This window comes from Rhineura floridana, chromosome 15 (genome assembly GCF_030035675.1).
Source record: "Rhineura floridana isolate rRhiFlo1 chromosome 15, rRhiFlo1.hap2, whole genome shotgun sequence".
In the NCBI taxonomy this organism is placed as follows: Eukaryota; Metazoa; Chordata; class Lepidosauria; order Squamata; family Rhineuridae; genus Rhineura; species Rhineura floridana.
Window position 1 is genome coordinate 31,186,861 of NC_084494.1, and position 18,046 is coordinate 31,204,906.

The 18,046-nt window shown below is 47.4% G+C and overlaps 2 protein-coding genes across 6 annotated transcripts in view; one reads left to right on the forward strand and one right to left on the reverse strand.

Annotated features, from left to right (window-relative positions):
• ATP1A3 (ATPase Na+/K+ transporting subunit alpha 3) overlaps nucleotides 1–2,550 on the forward strand; it is a 44,428-nt gene extending 41,878 nt beyond the window's left edge. The window contains exon 23 of the mRNA XM_061597594.1: nucleotides 687–2,550. Within this exon, the coding sequence (XP_061453578.1) occupies nucleotides 687–715 (29 nt within the window). The 3' untranslated portion in view covers nucleotides 716–2,550. The remainder of the gene's footprint in view (nucleotides 1–686) is intronic.
• On the reverse strand, nucleotides 2,207–16,263 carry RABAC1 (Rab acceptor 1). 5 transcript variants are annotated; one of them, XR_009759199.1, is made up of 8 exons: nucleotides 16,154–16,263; nucleotides 13,086–13,199; nucleotides 12,199–12,411; nucleotides 10,357–10,454; nucleotides 9,071–9,172; nucleotides 7,836–7,961; nucleotides 6,317–6,418; nucleotides 2,207–4,092 (listed from the first exon to the last, which is right to left on the reverse strand). XR_009759199.1 is itself a non-coding variant. In XM_061597596.1 (7 exons), exons 2-6 carry the CDS (start codon nucleotides 13,163–13,165, stop codon nucleotides 7,873–7,875), a joined length of 582 nt encoding a protein of 193 aa, XP_061453580.1. In that variant the 5' UTR covers nucleotides 13,166–13,199; nucleotides 16,154–16,263; the 3' UTR covers nucleotides 2,207–4,092; nucleotides 7,836–7,872. The 5 variants fall into 5 exon arrangements, 4 of the variants coding, with proteins under 4 accessions (XP_061453580.1, XP_061453582.1, XP_061453579.1 ...); XM_061597596.1 differs by lacking the exon at nucleotides 6,317–6,418; XM_061597598.1 differs by lacking the exon at nucleotides 2,207–4,092 and having other exon boundaries at nucleotides 4,099–6,418.
• Between the last annotated feature and the right edge of the window lie 1,783 nt (nucleotides 16,264–18,046).

Below are 18,046 nucleotides of genomic sequence, written 5' to 3' on the forward strand. Positions count from 1 at the left end.
ATTTAAATTGGTATGATACTATTTTAAATGTATAGGGCAGACGGGGCTTTGGTTGGACACAACTGCTGGAATTTAAAATAAGGGGTGTTTTGTAATTTTATTCTATTTATTTATATACTTTACAATGTCACGTAAAGAAGATGTTTTTTTTTTAACCCTAGGGAGTTTACAATCTAAATGTCTCTTTCTCCCTTGCTGTCATTTCCCCTCCTTCCTCCCCCTCCATCTCCCCCTTCTCCCTCACTTAGCTTCCATATACTAACATTTTAGATTGTAAACTATTTGGGGCAGGGACTTTTCTTTGGGATGTCTTATGGGAAGAAATTCATAAATGAAATAATTAACAATTAATAAGATGGGTCTCATGCAATGGCAGCGTTGCACTAGTGAAAATGGCAGGGCACCTGAATTTATTCACTGATCTGCCATGTTGATCTTCCCCTCTCTGGCCAGTTCTGGAGATGCCACTCCTGCCCAAATTCATATACTGTACAGACTTCTGGAGGGTGCATGGGGCTGCAGTGGGTTTGGGGAGGGGAACTGGCAAAAATTGGATGCCTTGCTTTAGGCGAGCAGAGAGCTTTCTGCTAGTCTAATGCAAATGATGATGATGACCCTCATCTCAATGGGGGGACACAGGGAGTGTTACTTGCCACTAATACCTGCTCATGTTATTTTTTTTTCAGGATGGGTGGAAAAAGAAACATACTACTGAGTCTCTTCCTGTGTCCATTGCTGGTTGTCTCCCCTGCAAGGGGGGTGCTCCCCCTCCACAATTCTGCCTATCCCCCTCCCCCTTATGAGAGAGAGAGAGAGAGAGAGAGAGAGAGACTGCAAGGCCAGTATCATAAGCTTGGACACAGAAACAACAAATAACACTCCTTCCACACCTTCATTTCCCAAGCCTGGGCGCTGAGATGGGAGCCCCATCCTGTTTCATCCTGCGTGCATGCCCCAGGATGGAGAGGGTGAGGAGAGGAGGGGAAGCCACCCTCATCCCCCCGCAACCCCTGCTCTCTGCCATATTCTTCCTTTGTTTTTTGGAGCAGGCTGGGGGAAGGCGCACGTGCGTGAGAGAAAGTAGGTGAAATGGGGCAATATTTATTCATTTCTGCAAAACATGCCTCCCCCCCCATCTCCCCAATTTCAAATTCCCTTCCATAGCTGGGATTGAACCCGGGGACCAGCAGCACCCCAAAACAACATGCCTCGGATATGTGAGCCAAACGGGACAGGGTTGTGGGGGAGGGCGGGTTAGCAGTAGTATGATTTTTTGACCCCCCCCCCCGATTTGGGGAGGTAAACCCCTTCTGCTTCCCTTCCTAACCATTCCCTATTTTCTCCCCCTCCCCACACCTCCTGTGGGGAATGTGTGTGTGTGTATACATTTGTGTGTGAATGTGTGCAAGAGAGGGGAACAGGCCAGCCATGGGTTAGCCCCACTGCCCAGCTCAGTTTCCCTGGCCTTCCCCCTTCTATCAGTTTTTTGATATGTGTGGGGTAGTGAGTGTTACAGCACAAAAGCAGGGGGGGGGAATCCTTGAAGAACAAAAAAGCACCAGGGTATCTCATCCCCCTTTTCCCTGCCACCACCCACACCCTGCCCGCTTGACTCAAGACTCTTGCTAAATGTGGAAATGAAACCCAGGAGTTCAGGATCACTCTCCTGTGCATGTACATATTTCCTCTCCTAGGACCAAGACAGCCGCTTACTCCCCCCCTCCTAAGTGTGTGTGTATGGGGGGCGGGGCGGTTGTTGCTACCCTTCTATCCCAAGAGAACCCATTGAAGGGAAGGTGGGGGAACACTCCTGGCAAGATTCCCACTGGTGCTGAACACCACCCTCTTCCCATGGTCATCCATTTTCCTGTGTCCCTGGCCCACCACCCAGGGCAAAATGGAGAAGACCTCAGCCATAACCCCTTCCCCAGGAGAAAATGTGTCCTTCCTCACCTATCCTGGGGAGGGAGGAAAGGGGTCTCTCCGGCATCAAAATGGGTGAGATGATTTCACCTCTTTGCCCTCCCACCAACCCCCACCCCACATAAACCTTTGTTTTCTTTTGTTTGGGGCTGGGAGGGGCAGGGAGGGGGGACACAAACGGCCCATGTTGCAGGGAGATGTATTCTGTCCTGTCCCATCTCCCCTTCCCATTTCGGGATCGTGTTGTCGTGTGAACCAACAAAAACAAGGAAAAAACAACTGATTTAACGAATAAAAACCAGAAGTGGAATATTTAATATATGAGATATAGCGGTCTCATCACCTATATCTGTGCATGTGTCTGTGATTGTATTAGTAGGGACGGTGTGCAGGGAAAGCCCGGCTATCCATTTCGCAGAATGAGGTGGCTGATTGAGGTGTTAACATTCTGGGCTATACCGATTCCAAGTTGAGGTGGGAGAGAGTGTTGTAAATTAGTGCACACCTTACTAAGGACATGAACACACCGTAGAGAAAGGTTTAGAGTACTCCCCTCCCTGATCTGCTAATGGATTACAGGTAAAATATTTTTTTTAAAAAAAACTGAAGCACTAAAAACAAAAGAAAAAAATCCCCTCCACTGCAGAAGTGATGCAGTCCAGAATTCTTCTACAGTTGTTTTTGCAAAATGTGTCAATTAGCTCTGAGAAGATCTGTATACATCTCACCTCCATCCAACAGAGAGACCGATGTGGTTAATGGCTTGCCTCAGCGAAAACTTGTAGGGCTTCTGGCTGAGACAATATACATGAAGGATCTTGCACAGTATATGGAGAGGGGAGGGAACCACACACAGTATAAGTGCCACACATACACGTAGCATCAGTAGCTGCACTGGTGGTAGCAAAGGTGTGCGAAACCAAAATTGGAAATTGACTAAAGAGAGTCCCGGATGGATTTGCTGTTCTGCGTTTGGCCACAAGAGGGTACCAAGCAGCCTCTCCTAACCCTGCAGCAGACATGGGGAGTGGTGGTGGTTGGAGGTTGTCTGCTTGGGGGGGGGGGCAGAGATAATAAAAAAAGAGCCTTGACCTGGGATGCCCCTCCTGCTCTGCTACTCCTCCCCAGCTCTCATTCTGAGGCTTCGGCTCTGTGCTAGCCTCCTCCCCGTCTGGCACTCTCCCTCAAAAGATGCCGCTTGACGCAGCTAATTTAATCGGATTGGTTTTTCCATCTGGCTCCCGTGGGGTGAGGGAAAAGAGGAAGAGGTCATTGCCGCGGCAACTGAAGGATGGAGAGAGAAGGATGTTGCCATGGTGACAAAGCAGGCGGAGGAAAGGTGAGGTGGCAAGGCACGAGCCGTCTCCCAGAGACCAGGGTGTAGAGCCAGGCAGTCGGTGTTTGCTTCCTCTCTAAGCTCTGCAGCATCAGAGGGGGCTTTCAGATCCTCCCTCCCCTTACTTACAGGAGCCAATTCTTTTTACTGGCCCATGCTCCTGTGCCTTTAACAGCAGGCCCAAAGGGAGGCACTTCACAGGTTAAGCATTTCCTGCCATGGAAATACAGTGACTGGGGTTGGGGGAGAAAGGGAGTGCTCTGGCTTAATCATTTCAGCATGCAGTGGCATCCCCAGCTGAAACAGGACCTCCAAAAGCTGCCTTAATCTGTTAAATCTGCTACCTCTTCTCACAATCCATTTTAAGACTGATACCTATACAGTTTGTGGCTTTAACACCGAGTCATTTTTCTCTCTCTCTCCCTGCCTGCCCCCTGCTTTGATTAACACCCACCCAGCCTGACAAAGAGTTCTCCAGAACTCTAAAGTGTGCTCACTATTTTGTGACATTTTGGATGGCCTATGAAAGGTATCGCCTTACGATGGATATGAAACCTGCCACACAATCTGAGGCAGCCCGTGAGATGGGAGGGGGGAGGAGAGATTGATCCTGGCATGCAGAGCTGCGCAGATTCCCCAAATTTTCTGATGGACCTGGAGCTTGTTTTCCCCTCTGAAGTCAAACTGGAACAATACTTCACTCTTAATACCCAAAAGGTTGAGAGCTACTAAAAGGTGACAGGAGGCAGCCTCTTTGGAGGGGTGGATCATTCTGCCGCATCTCTGAATGAGCCTATCACATCTCACATGCAGGACATAGCTCGAAGGGATGGCTGAGAGAAAGGAGGAAAAAGAATGGTCAATCACTCAGGAGCATACAAGGCAGCCTTAAAGGTGGGGACACTGTGGCTCACGGGGAGCTTTTAATTAATTAATTAATTTCCCAAATCAGCAAGCATGCAGGGCAGGTGGTAACATTTGGATGGATATCATCACTACCACCCCACCTCCCACAATACTACTCTCACACAGCTCTGATTGGGGAATTTTAAGCAGACCTGATCCCAGTGATTATATGGGATCAAATCACTAAATGGGACGGGGACGTGTGTGCACATGTGCACATGCACAAACACACGCAAGGTGCTTCAAGTTGAATTCAGTGGGAATTTTGGCTGTTGCAGCTTTTCACTGCCTTGCATGACAAGCTGCCCCGTGCCAAAATTCCACTTAGACAAAACTAACAAAGGCACAGGTCACATGTGAAAGTCCCCACCACAGTGAGCGTTTACAGATTCTCTCAAATCTCAACCCCAGGTTAAAAACATGATGAGCACAGAATGCTGTTTAGTTTCTCAGCAAGGAAGCTGAGCTAAAAGCCCCAAAGCCGCACCAGTAGACTTGCTAAGAGGTGAGGAATGTGTTGCAAGAACTCAAAGACGGCACCTTGAGATCTGGCACCTTGGTATGCATAGCCAGTTCTAGGGAAACTGGCCCTATTTCGCATCTGGCTACCCTAAGCTTGTCTCCTTTTAAAACCAAACTGCCAGCTCTTGCACTCTTTTGCATTTAGGGCAAGATACCTAACCTGAATTGACGCAGTTCATACCTCAAGATAATGACTTTTAAGTCAGCACGTTTAGAAGTGGCTGCCTCTGGCAACAAATGGGGCAATATTAAAAGTGGGACGTTAAGGAATAGGAACAGCCCTGCTGGTTCGGACCCAGGATCCACCCAGTCCAGCATCCTCTTTCCGGCGAGGCATGATGACAACAGCCCTTCCTCTCAATGGTATGTCTATTGCAAATTGTATTTAACAGCCTATGAATGTGGAGGTTCCATTTTGGTATTAAGGCTAATAGGCACCTGCAACGAAGTGTTGCAGTGTGGAGTACTCCTGTTCAGGGTTCCAGCCAGCCAGTCACATTCCCTTCCAGGATGCTTAATTCTATTTCCCCTCCTACCCCTAAGTATCTATCCTTCCCCAGCAGTCAACATTCTGTGACTATTGACCATGCTTTCTTTTCTAGCTGTTTTAGGGGCCTTTTCTTTAAGATTTTTTTTGGGGGGCGGGAGCACTTGTTAAAACCTAGGGTTTTCCTGCTGATATCTCCCTCTTGCATGTGGATGGATGCTGTTTTGGTTACAGTACTTGGAAAATTGAGTCCACTATTAGCAGGTATGATGGCAGACTTCCCCTGCTCCATTAACTTGTCCCTTTCTCTTTGAAAGCCATTTGGGGATGAGCATCACTAACATTTTGTGGCTGCAGGTTCCACAGTTATGCACTGTGGGAAGAAGTCCTTTCTTTTGTCTGTCCTGAATTCACTGCCGCTCAATGTCATTGGGACAGCCTGAGCTCTAGTGTTACACAAGAATCATATAACTGGAACGTACATCATAGGGGATCTAGTCCAGGCCTCCCATTATCCCTAGCTGTTGACATTGCTTGCTGGGGCTGATGGGAGCTGTAGTTCAGCAACATCTGGAGGGCCAAAGGTGTTGGAAGTGGGGCAAGAGCAACTCCTGTTTTGTTCTTTTGTTTATGTTCCAGAAGGGAGATAGAGTTAGGGTCCTCCAGATGGCTAGGCTTGACTACCTTTACCTGTGATACTCTGACTGACTTCCTTCCTTCGCAGACTGATGTGCTTAGGGAAGCTTATCTGCCCCACCTTTCCGCCCTTCCCTTTCTTCTCTTCTTCAACTGTCCGAGAAAGAGAGGAGACATCTGTGTCTTTGCTCTCTTTCCTAAGCCATGAGGGCAGTACCCATGCCTGGGCATTGCGCCTCCAACTTAGTTAGTTAGAACTAGGTATGCCTTTCCTATCTACTGTGTATTTCTATAAATAAAGTAGCTTTTATTTTACTAAGTCTTAAGTCTCAGTGATCTAAATGCAGGGCAAAAGCCTGCCACTTAGGTAAACGCACACACTGGCACACTCGCATTTCAGATCCTTGAGGATCTCTGCTCATATTATACAATTTTACATAACAAAAGGTTCCCCAGGCCCAATCTAGCCTTTGCTTCAAAACCTCTAATGAAAGAGAGTCCGCCACCTTCCAAGTCAGTCGGTTCCACTGTTGGATAGCTAGTACCCTCGGGAAGTTGCTTCTAATGTTCAGTCAAAATCACCTTCCTTGTCATTTAAACTCGTTGCCCTGGGGCAATAGAAAACAAAGTTACTCCCTCATCTATGTGACAGGGGGAGAAATCTCACTCTGTTCATTTTCTCTAAACCATGCCTATTTATAGAACAGCAGATGAGACCCGTGGGACACAACTGATGGGGAAGCTCTGGAGAAACCCTGCTGGAATGAACAAAGAGCAGTAGGACTTACTCTGGAGTTTATTAAGTGTTGCCAGAATATGAATCACTTGTAAACAGAGTCCTATTTCCAAGTGGATGAATAATGGTAGGGAAACAGGTAAAATTTTACAGAACAGGTAACATTACACAATCGTGGGAGGCTGCTTTGCAAAAGGGAAGGTTGCTATTTGTTAGTCACTGGAGGGTGAAATAGGGTGCAAATGCAACCACATACATAAACCTCTTGTAAGAATGCAATAATGTTGTATATAGTGTTAACAGGAGCTGCGGGGGGGGAAGCATAGGAGTCCCTGTGCATTTCATTAAGGCTTGCACAAGGTACCCTTCTGGTTGATTGTGTCCCAGGTGGATTAACAGAGGTTGCCATCTGGGAGTTGAACTTTATGTTCACCACCAAATGATTTTGATTGATTGGCTAGACCAAAGAACTCAAAAACATGGACAGTTTCCTTTACTGAGGCACAGGTACAGAATTAGGGTCGCAGCTGGACTCAGAGCAGACCCACTGAAATTAAGAGGCGAACATCAGCCATGTCCATTAATTTCAATGGGTTTACACAAAGTAGAACCGGCACTGGATGTAACCTTTCATTTTTCTGACCATGGACTCTGGTGGCTTGGTTTTTGGTAATCCACTGTCAGACCCCAGCAGAAATGCAACAAGGCTATAGCGACATTTCCTACAGATGGCTGCCGCAGAGTCAGCCAGTGACTTTGAAAACAAGCAAGTGATAAGTGCTTGTTGTGTATAAACACTCAAGTGTTTCGGTTGCCACAGTCACTGTGACCTATTGGGCAGCAGACACTGAGCATTTGAAGAACGTTCCAATATACACTTTTGTTTCTTTAATGTTACCAAGGAAAGAAAAAGGATGCTGAACTCAAAGTTGTTTGTGAGAGGCCTCCAAGGCTCACCTGTCGGGTGAAGAGGAATGGGAGGGAAGCAGAGCTCATGAAGGCGGAAAGTACTGATTGTCGCATTACGGCATGCCCCAGATGGGAAAACTCAAGGGAAATTAGGAATTCAGAATGGGGGTTCCCAGGGAATGGGGAGATTGGGGGAGGTGGGGGAGCCCAAAAAAGTAGGGACAGCATTTGAAGATTTCGAAGGCCTGGAGAGAAACTCGAGATCAGTATCTTGGGGAAGGGTGGAAGGAAATGGTACAAGGAAATGGAAGGAAACAGCAGCAGTATATACAAGGCCAGCATAACAACAACAGAGGGGCACAGAATGCATGATGACCCACTGGTATGCAAGGGGGCAGTGAAGACTCTCCGGGCCATTCACACGGGCTCCATCTGCAGCTCGTCAGTCTCAGCGGATTCCAGTTCATGGAAGGCTGCATGTGACCCAATAACTACCAAAGTGGCACCTGTAGGGGGCGACAGAGAGAGCAGGGAGAAGGAAAAAAGTTTGGTTACCCCTTCCCTTTTCACAGTGGTGGGATTCTTTCTCGCCTCTGCAGCTCCTAGGGAGATCTTAGGACTGTGGAGAGGGAAAGGAGCCAAAGTAGAAAAGTCAGAGTCATACAAAGTGGGATGGAAGACCTGCAACTGCTTTAACTGAATTGGTTTAATGGAATGGAATTGCTTCAGTTCCCATGGTGGATGAAACCGAAGCGAGGTATGCACCCTTTCTCAGTCAAAAGTACAGAGCCCTATTCATTTTTCAACCCCATGCCATAATCTGCTGCACAATGCAAAACAAAACAAAAAAACAAAAAACGGGATCTGGACCACATGCTAGGGCCCTTACAGTAGTGCAATGACACAAGTAATGGTGTTACTCTGGTGCAGCAACTGAAGTTGAACCATGCAAGGCCTTTGGCTAGATCTGAATGGCGGAGGGTGGGGAGTGGCAACAATAAGCAGAAGTCCATCAATACAACCAAGATGTCCACCTTTCAAAATATGAGCATCAACTGAGAAACTGGAAGTATCAAGTGCTGAACTCCATACATGATCAGGGATTGTGTGACTTCACACAGGTGCAGGTAACACACAGAATTTGCATTACATTTTTAAAAAGCAAGTTTTCAGCCCTTACGACTATGATATCTCACAGCCGAACATGGGACTGAAGGGATTTCTAATGGTTTAAAGAGTAAAGCTTGAGTGCCCTGTACAGCTCCCTATGACTAGCAAAAGCAGAATAAATTATGCAAAACGAGATTATGCAAAGCAACCCTATTTGCATAACTTATGCACATCACAGAATTTGGTTTTTCTTGGTGCAGAATTTACACATTTTAAACATGGAGTATAGGATGCTATGTGGCACAAATAATTATGCGCTGTGCAGGTGGGACAGCCCTACTCCTAAATCATTCCCACAGGGGCACTTAACACCCCCTGTTGTTGGCGTGTGTGGTCTGTCTTCCAGATCTCCAGGAAAGATGAAAAGAGCCCCTTCCATTTTATTATCCAGAAATGGAAGAAGGTTCATGCCTCACAGATGGAAAGTTGCTGTCCCTTTACTCACCAAGTACCCAGAAGACAGCTGAGCCAGCTCCTGCTAGCCAGAAGAAGGGAAAGGAGACGCCCCCAGCCAGACCGTATTGGTGGGCTGTGCTAAGCTCCCGCCCTAGAGAAAAAGAGATTGGGTGAGCATACAGAGGACAGGTACAGAGGGCCTGCAGACTATCTTTTGGGGGGCTTTGAGGCAGCTGGAAGCCTAATTGCCTGGTTAAAACAACCACAGGCCTGAAGCCACAGTTTTGCCCAATTACTGCAAATAAACACAAGAAGTCAAGCCCTCCATGGCCTATTCTAGCTTGAAACTACATGTCAGGGTTAGAGCCTAACAAGATCTGGACATTCTCCAATGATCTGCATCATTCTTGTTGATACACCACCATCTGGTGGCTACTCTGGGAACTGCAACCTCCAAAGACACTTCCAGGCAAGAGACCCCTTTGTGAGTATTGGCCACGCAAAGCTCAGAATTAAGGAGGAGGGGTGTCCAGATCACATGGACAAGAGCTACCTCCTTTATTTTCATGGCTTATACATTCATTGCCTTATCTAGCTACTGGGGTGCCATCTGTGCTGCCTCTCCCAGGAACAAGCATAGTTGCTCCTCTATAGTTTTCAATGAGAAAAAAAAGACAGTATCAATAAACTTCATTTTTCCTGCTTTCACCCAGGGCCATTGTCAGAGGGTGGCCAGATCAGGCCCTGGCTGAGGGCCCATCCTTAGGGTGGGTGGGTAGCGCTCCAATTCCGCGATCTGTGGCACCATTGGCTCCCGACCCTGCTGTGGATCGCAGAGCAGGAGCTACTATGCACCCCCCTACAACGCCTGCCTGCACGCCCCACCTACCTCTCCTGTTGGGGTGAATGCCGGCTGCGCTGCGAGCATGCCTGCCATCTAAGGGGGCCAGTCCAGAAGACTCTGCAGGGTGGATCTGGCCTGCAGGCCACCAGTTCCCCATCCCTGCCCTAGAACAAAATGGTCTCCCCACTAACAGGGCTCCCCATCCCTAAGGGGGTGATGCCTCTGCCACCATCTTGGTTGATTCTTGCTTCTCTAAGCTGGGAATTTTATTTTTATTTTACAATATTATGTTTTAATTGTATGTTAGTTTTTCATGCCATAAGCTGCCAAGAGAACAATGTTACTAGGTGGCTTTATATAAATATAGAACAAAACAGACAATATTATTTCTTCAGTGGTTGTGGTGCTTATGTCATCAACATGGAGACTACGCGCTGGATGAATTACGCTTATCATACACATTGTGTGAATGGCAATCTCCCTCCACTTACCAAACACAACCAGTTGCGACTGCTGGGTCTTCAGGTAGATGATGTAACAGGCTCCAAAGAAGACAGCAAGCGCAATCAGAAGCAGCGGAGATGTGATGCTACCAGAGAACAGAGTGAAAGCCAGGGGGTTAGGAGCACCAAGAAAGAACACGGGTCATCAGTCCAGCCCTCTCCCCAATTGACAGTAATCCAGGCTGAAATAAGAAAAAGGTTGCAGGCCTTGGAACATCAAAATGTATTCCTCAGTGGCTCTTATGCAGCAAGAACTCTCATGTTATTTTTATTTATTTATTTATTAAAGTTAAATCCCGCCCTTTAGGAGCCCTCTGAAGGCTAAAAACAAGTAGCAGATCCTCCTTTTCATATATCTGCTTCTGAGCTCTACTATTTCATACTGCAGATTGCGGAATCAAATGATTAAATACTTCTCAGCAAAATAAAACACACTTCCCGAAACTGAATGCTATCCTCCCCCACCCTCCCCAAAATCTAACATGTCAAGGAAAAGGACCACCTGAAACTTTCTCCGTGACATACTAACTTTGGACCCATCAGCAGCATACATCTAAAGCAGTATTGTACCACTTTAATCAGCCATGGTTTCCCTCAGAATCCTGGGAAGTATAGTTTGTCAACCACTCTAAAAATTGTAGCTCTGTGAGGGGAAGAGGTTCCTAATAGTTCTAAGCACTCTTAAACTACAGTTCCCAGGGTTCTTTGGAGGAAGCCCTGGGTGTTTAAAGTGGTATGAAATTGCTTTAAATGTATAGTGCAGATGGAGCCCCAGGAGATGCTGGCAGTATTTCATGTAAGAGAGCATTCGCACCTGCAGTATGAAAATACTAAACAAAATTACTTGGGAATATGTCCCATTTAACTCTATTGGACTTTCTTGGAGTAGCCTTGTATAGGGTCCCACTGTGACATTAAGATACAGTTTACTACAGGCGGGCCCCGCTTATATGGCAGGTTCCGTTCCAGACTGCTGCCGAAAAGCAGAAACTGCCGAAAAGCGGAACCCATTGAAGATAATGGTGCGCGTTGTGCAAAAATGGCACGCGGCGAGCAAAAACTGCTGTAAAAGCGGAACAATTGCCTTAAAGCGGGGACTTTCCCTAATTCAAAGATGCTGCATTAGTGGAACACCGAAAGGCGAAGTGCCGTAATGTGGGGCCCACCTGTACTTCAGGGCAAACATACAAATTTTTCGCCACTCTCTTAATTCTTTCTCCCAACGACAATGCTATATAATCAGGAACTAAAACAACTGTTCTCAGTCAGACGGGGTAGAAACTTGGTTTTCTTTTGAAAGAAAAGAATCTCAAGATGCTACATTACTTTACTGATACTAGGACCGATATTAGGACTGTCAACAGTTAAAGAAATATCAGTCCATCTATCAATTATTTCATTAAATCTCCATCAATTTGCATGTAACTGAATCAACAGAATAATAACGTAACTGAATCAATAGTTTTGAACCACACAAAAAAAGGATAATTCTTTAGATGGTGCATAGGTCACAACAGGAACGTCTCAGAAGAGGCCTCCCCTCTATACTCTCACACAGCAGGGAATGCTTCTTCTAAAAACTGCTTTTTAAGGATTTTTATATCTAATTATATTAAAATAATTGACCTTGCGTTATCTAATTCATCAGGGACGCCCTTTCCATTCATGAATTAATAGTTTAAAGGCTGCAGCCCTAACCTGATACCAGCTACTGCTGCTTGTGTGGCAGTGCCACTGTGGGATGAGTGCAATCCTGAGCATGCTCAAGCATGTCCTCAGTGCAAAGTTCAGAGGATCCCTCTCCCACACACCCCAAAACATCCCACTCACAGGCAATAGACAATGAGTCCCAGGAAGACAAAGACATAGTTGCTCTGGAAATATTCCACATTGCGCACCAGCCGCTTACAGAGCTCCCCAAAATTTCGAGGCTTCCCAAAGCGCCGCTGGTCAACGAAGTTGGCCCAGGGCCGGATGGTGGCCCGGCGCTGATCTAGCCACTCCTTGGCGGGGCCTTGGGGCAAGAGAGCTGGGATGTTGATCCTGGAAAGAGGGAAGGAGAAGGCGGCCAGGAGACCAGGGAGTTAGAAAAGAAATCACAAAAGCCCTCCCCAAATGCCGCAGATGCTCCACAATCAGACATCCATTACCTAGCACCATCCTTTTTTGCTAGAGCCGGAATGGGGAACCTTTTCTTTTCAGGATGCAGGCTACACTCCCTCAGAGTCAACCTTCTAGGGGGTTTACATACCAGCAGCGGTAGCTGGCAATAAGTGAGGCCACTCCACATCCTCTCATTATACCGAGTAAGACCAAAGCAGACCATCTAGCTCAGTACTGTCTACACTGACTAGCAGCGGTTCTCCAGGGTTTCCAGCAGGGGACGCTCCCAGCCCTACCTGGGGATTGAACCTGGGACCTCTTGCATGCAAAACAGATGCTCTACCACTGAGCTACGGCCCTTCCCCAAATCTGCAGGTGCACAGACATGCCCTATACATAAGAAAGCACACATAAACTCCTCTTTGCTACTGCTCAACTGTTTGTGGTCCTGTTGGGATCTCTACCAAGCAGACCCAGGGCCCAGGAGAGACTGATGGGCCAGTCCAGAAGACTCTGCAGGGTGGATCTGGTCTGCAGGCCACCAGTTCCCCATCCCTGCCCTACAAAATGGTCTCCCCACTAACAGGGCTCCCCATCCCTACCCAGCTCCTTACTTGGTGCCCAGCACGGTTCCCGCCGTCTCCATTTCAGTGGCCGGGTTGAAGAGATGCTCAGGTCCCACTTTGCCAGCCATTGTTCTTTCACAAATTTCAGAGAAGACGGAAGAGCTACAGAGAATTGGAAAGAGAAAGACAGGCGGAAGAGTCAGGCACAAAACTGGGAAGTTGGTGGGGGAGATTGCTGTGGATGCCAGAGTGCTGTCCAAAGCCAAGGCAGGACCATCTCAAGACACTGCTGCTTTTGGATACAGAACCTAGAGGGCACCACACACATTATGCGCAGAGGCAAACCTGGGCTTGCCATGAAGTCTACCCTCAATAGGAAACTGCAGTCAATTAGACTTCCTGACAAATGTGTCTGTAAGCAAACACCCGTTTGCAGAGACACGTTTTGTTGTGTTCGCTCATTACATTACATTTTTAGGTATACACTTTAAAAAAAAACATTGGGTATACACCTACAGAGGTAACATATGAGGAGCTCTGAGGAACACGTGCAACTCTAAAAAATGCACAGGAAGCAGACAGTTCTACACTCAGTCACGCATGCGTGCTATGTGTGCACATCCCTGCCATGAGCCAAAATGGCGGCAGAGGCTTCAGCCTCTTAGGGAAACCTCGGCCGCCATCTTGGTTAAGGGCAGCGCTGCGTGCGCAACCGCACAACAGCTGAGAAAGGTAGGTTGAAGCAAGGGAATGGCGGGGGCTCCAAAGCTCTTGCCATGCGATCCGTGGCAGCAATCCTGCCGCGAATTGCGGAAGGGGAATGCCGGGGCCCGGGGCAGGCTTGTGCCCAAGAGCCCCTGCATGTCTGGGGCCGGCCCTGTTACTACCGGTCACCTCTGTGATTGTTCCTCAGGGTAAGGTGCTGCCCAGCTCAAGAGGTCCTTCCTCAGAGTAAGGCATTGTGGACGAGGCCGCCTCAGAAGAGTGCCTGCACCATTTTGCCATGGTGGCAGCAATTACTGTTTAAAATAACTGGAAACAAATATTAGCTGTCAGGGTGGCAAAGAGCTGAGAGCACACATGGCCTCTGGGACTCAGAATGAGGAATGGGATGGGAGCTCTGGAGCTTGCCTGTGTTGCCACTGCTTTGCGAGCAGCAAGTGAGTGGGCAGCAGGAATGGCAGCAGGGAGTGGGCAGCAAGTGGGTGGTGTGCAGGTGGCAGCAGCCAATGCAACCAGTCAGTGACAGTGGGAAGCCCTGAAGGTGGCACATGGGGGAGGCACAATCCATCACCCCTCCTAATCTGCCAATTACGAATTAACCCACATGGCTCAGCGTAGCTCCTTCTCGAGAAAGCGGAGCAGAAGGGGAGTCTTGACCTATCTTCCCAGCTCCCTTTGGGAGGAAGGGTGGGATATCCATTTAACAATAAATAAATAAATTTAACTGAACATGACGCCTTTTGTAGGGAATGCACTCCTGGAAAATACAGAAATGAGGCAAAACCATCTGAACAGAAGCACCTTTGCCATTTGCTTTTATGAACACAGCAGGATGGTTTGTACTCCAAAACACCACCCCAATAAAACTTTTGTGAAAAGCTAACCCGAGTTTTACCCCAAGAAAAGTGTATAAAATCATGGAAGTTAAGAACATTTGCATGATTTATTTTATATTTCTGTCATTTATTCTGCTCCTACTAGTCATCAAGGAGGTGGGAAAAGAGAATCTGAGCAGGGTATTGAAGTTCTGCTCACTGAGCAGCAGCCCTCTGACTTCAACAATTTGATCAGACATTGCACTAAGCACATCCATAAGAATAAAAAAAATCTTGTTCAACACAAAAACAGAGAAAGCGGATATTCCGATAAGCTTTTCCGGGCTTGTGGGGAATTCAGGTATGATTCACCATTCCTAAAGGGTTACCGTTTACATGTCCCGCCCCCACCCAGGCAGCATTAGACACCAGATGTTTTAGGAATCACAGCTGCCCCTTGCCTTCCGTTTTCTGTAGCTAACCCAACAATAATCTAGGAACAAGCTGATGGTTCCTCCCATCTTGCTTGTTTTCTTTTGGACCCTTCATTATCCCACCCAAACAGATTCCAGATAAGACTATTCAACAGCAGAATCTGACTAGTTTTTTACTTTACAGGAGGTAAAAGTGCAGCTCTGTTTAGGCCAGCAACTGCCTTACCAATCTCTGGCAGAGATATTTCCACCCACAGCTCTACAAACGAATCTGTCCTGTGCAGAAGAATCAGTTGGCACAAACAAGCACCAAGTGGAACCCGGACAGTTTGTATTACCAAAAAAAATTTGGCTGGCCGAGAAAAGATTAATAATGGCAAGGTGATCTGTTATTGATAACAAAACCTGCTTTAGTTAATCATACTTTTAAGGCACGCTATGTTGAATGGTCTCAGGTGCATATAGTGTTGGGGTGGGAGACCCGTTTTCAAAACCTTGCCACCTATCTGGGCAGGGATAGCCTAATTTCTGTTGTCTACGCTCTGGTAATCTTCAGGTTAAATTACACATGAGGCTGCTTTTGAAGACGGTTCGGAAACTGCACCTGGTGCAGAAGTCAGCGGCCAGATTACTAACTGGAGCAAGATGGCTGGAACACATAACATCAATACTGGCACGGCTGCACCGGCTCCCAAGGAGTTTCCAGACCAAAGTTTGACCAAGAAAGCCTTTTGTGGTGGGGCTGGAAGAGGCCCTTGCCTGAAACGCTGGACAGCTACTGCAGATTCAGTATAAAGAAGCTACGAGCCAAGAAGCACAAGGTAAGGGGAGAAGAGAGAAGATGTGTCCAGTTTGGCACGAACTGCCACTTACCGCTGACTCGGGGAGGGCGCACACACAGACCATAAGGAGCCCCCTAATCCTAAATCCAGCTTGGGGACGGGGTCTGCCTGGCTAAACTCGGATAGTACAACAGGGCGTGCCTCCCATATTTGAGCAGCTTTTGGCTCATTGGCACAAGGAAAAGCAGGGCACTACGGGCTCAGCAAAAACCTGAGCGCTGCCCAGAAGATGCTCGGCAATCAGGCCTCACCCTGCATCCAGGGTTGCCCCTGGCAACCGTGGAACCCCACTCGCGTCTCACCTGCCTCCTGCGAAACCCCGTCCGGCTCCTCGCCGGAAGCGATCTGTGTCTGCGTGGCAAGCGGAGGGCGGGGAGGAACACGGATGTTTACATTGGTGACCGCGGGGGATGCTGGGAAGCGTAGTCTTTACATGCTATTGGCACTCACAGTAAGCGGAAGCACTCTACAGCAGTCTTTTTTATTGTCTACCTGGCGTCATCTGGATTTTTGGACTACAGCCCCCATCAGCCCTAGCCGGCATGGCCGTATGATGCCAGGAGTGATGGGAGTTGTGGTCCAAATCATCTGGAGGACACCGGGTTGGCCAAGGCTGCAGTACAGTGTATTTGTGTGTTCCTCTCCTCGTGCTGGGGCATCTCGCATCTTCTCTTGTTTGCTAAGGGCAGGGATGGGGAACCTATAGCCCTCCAGATATTATTGGACTCCATCTCCCATCAGTCCCTGCCAGGGCGGCCAACGGTCAGGGATGGTGGGAGTTGGAGTCCAGCAAAAGCTGGAGCGTCATAGATGTCCCACTCTTGTGCGGGGTGGGGGGGCTCTTTTCTAGTTATGCGAGATCTCTAAGAATGGTATCTGGTAGATGCGTGCTTAGCCTTCTGCAGTATGATTATTTCATTTGTTCCTTGTACTGATTGCTGGTGGATCCAGGCGAATGAACTGGAGTTATTCTTGAAGCTGGCACTTATCTGCCCAGTCCTTTTGTTTTTAATGGGATAGTTCGTCTTGTCTCAGCTTTGCAAACCTCACTTGCTTATTTATTATTTCCTTTACAGAAGAATTTTAATCCACCTTTTAGGGCACATTGCCCTCACAATGCAGCAATGCATGAAACACATGAAAGTACAATGATGAAAAACAAAGACAGTCTCTTGTTGGAGACTATGCACATTTTCCTGGGAGTAAGCCCAGCTGAACACAGTTGGACTTACTCCTGAGTATACATGCAAAGGATTGTGCTGTTTGAGAGGGTAACATAGGATGGTTCAACTGGGTTTGCAAATTTGCAGCTTGTTTATTCAAAAGTAAGCTCTCCTGTGATCGGTGGAATTTAGGATTTATTGATTTAGCATATCCGTGTGGATGGTGCTTTACAGATTACAAGACAGGTCCCTGCCCTGAGGAGCTTAAAACTTGGCACAGGGGAAACAACAGAGGGCGGGGAAGGAAGAGGAGGCAGGGGTAAACTGGCAAAGAATATCCAATTGTCTCTTAAACAAGTGCTTTGGCTTGGTTGACAATTCAACCCTAGGAGCTGATCAAAGGACGCTGCTTTCTCTCAGGTCAGACTATTTGTCCTTCTGCTCTAGCTTCATATGTCTACTCTGTCTACACTGACTGCCAGTAGCACTCCTGCAGAGGCCTTTCCCACCATCCCTGACCTAATCCTTTTAACTGGAGTCGCACTGGATTGAACCTGGAAGCATGCAAAACGTATGGTCTGTCACTGAGCTTAGTCCCTCCCAAATGTTTACCTCCATGCTATGAAAAACTTCATGAACTGATTTCTTCAGACCAGAGCTTGGCAGTTATTAGTTAATGTGGTGGTGGAGGTTGCACGAAGCTCTGAGTGGTGGCGTCTGCCTCCCTCCCGACCTCCCTTATCAGTGGGAAGACCACCACTACTATCTTATGGATTATATTGTTTTTGGCTACTTAGGTGTGCAGCAGCCAAGGCCAGCACCTTGTAGGCACTCTAATTTTTTTTTAAACGTAACTTAACTGTAATCGAAGTGTTTACGTTTGAGAAACGGCAAAGTAATCAATTCCTTTCAGAACAATTGTAATGGTAATGGTAATTTATTCCTTTTTGGGTCCATGTAACAGTAATTGTTATTTATGCCTTTTTAAAAGTAATCTTTCAAGCCCGGCTTTAGACAGACAAGAGCAGGACA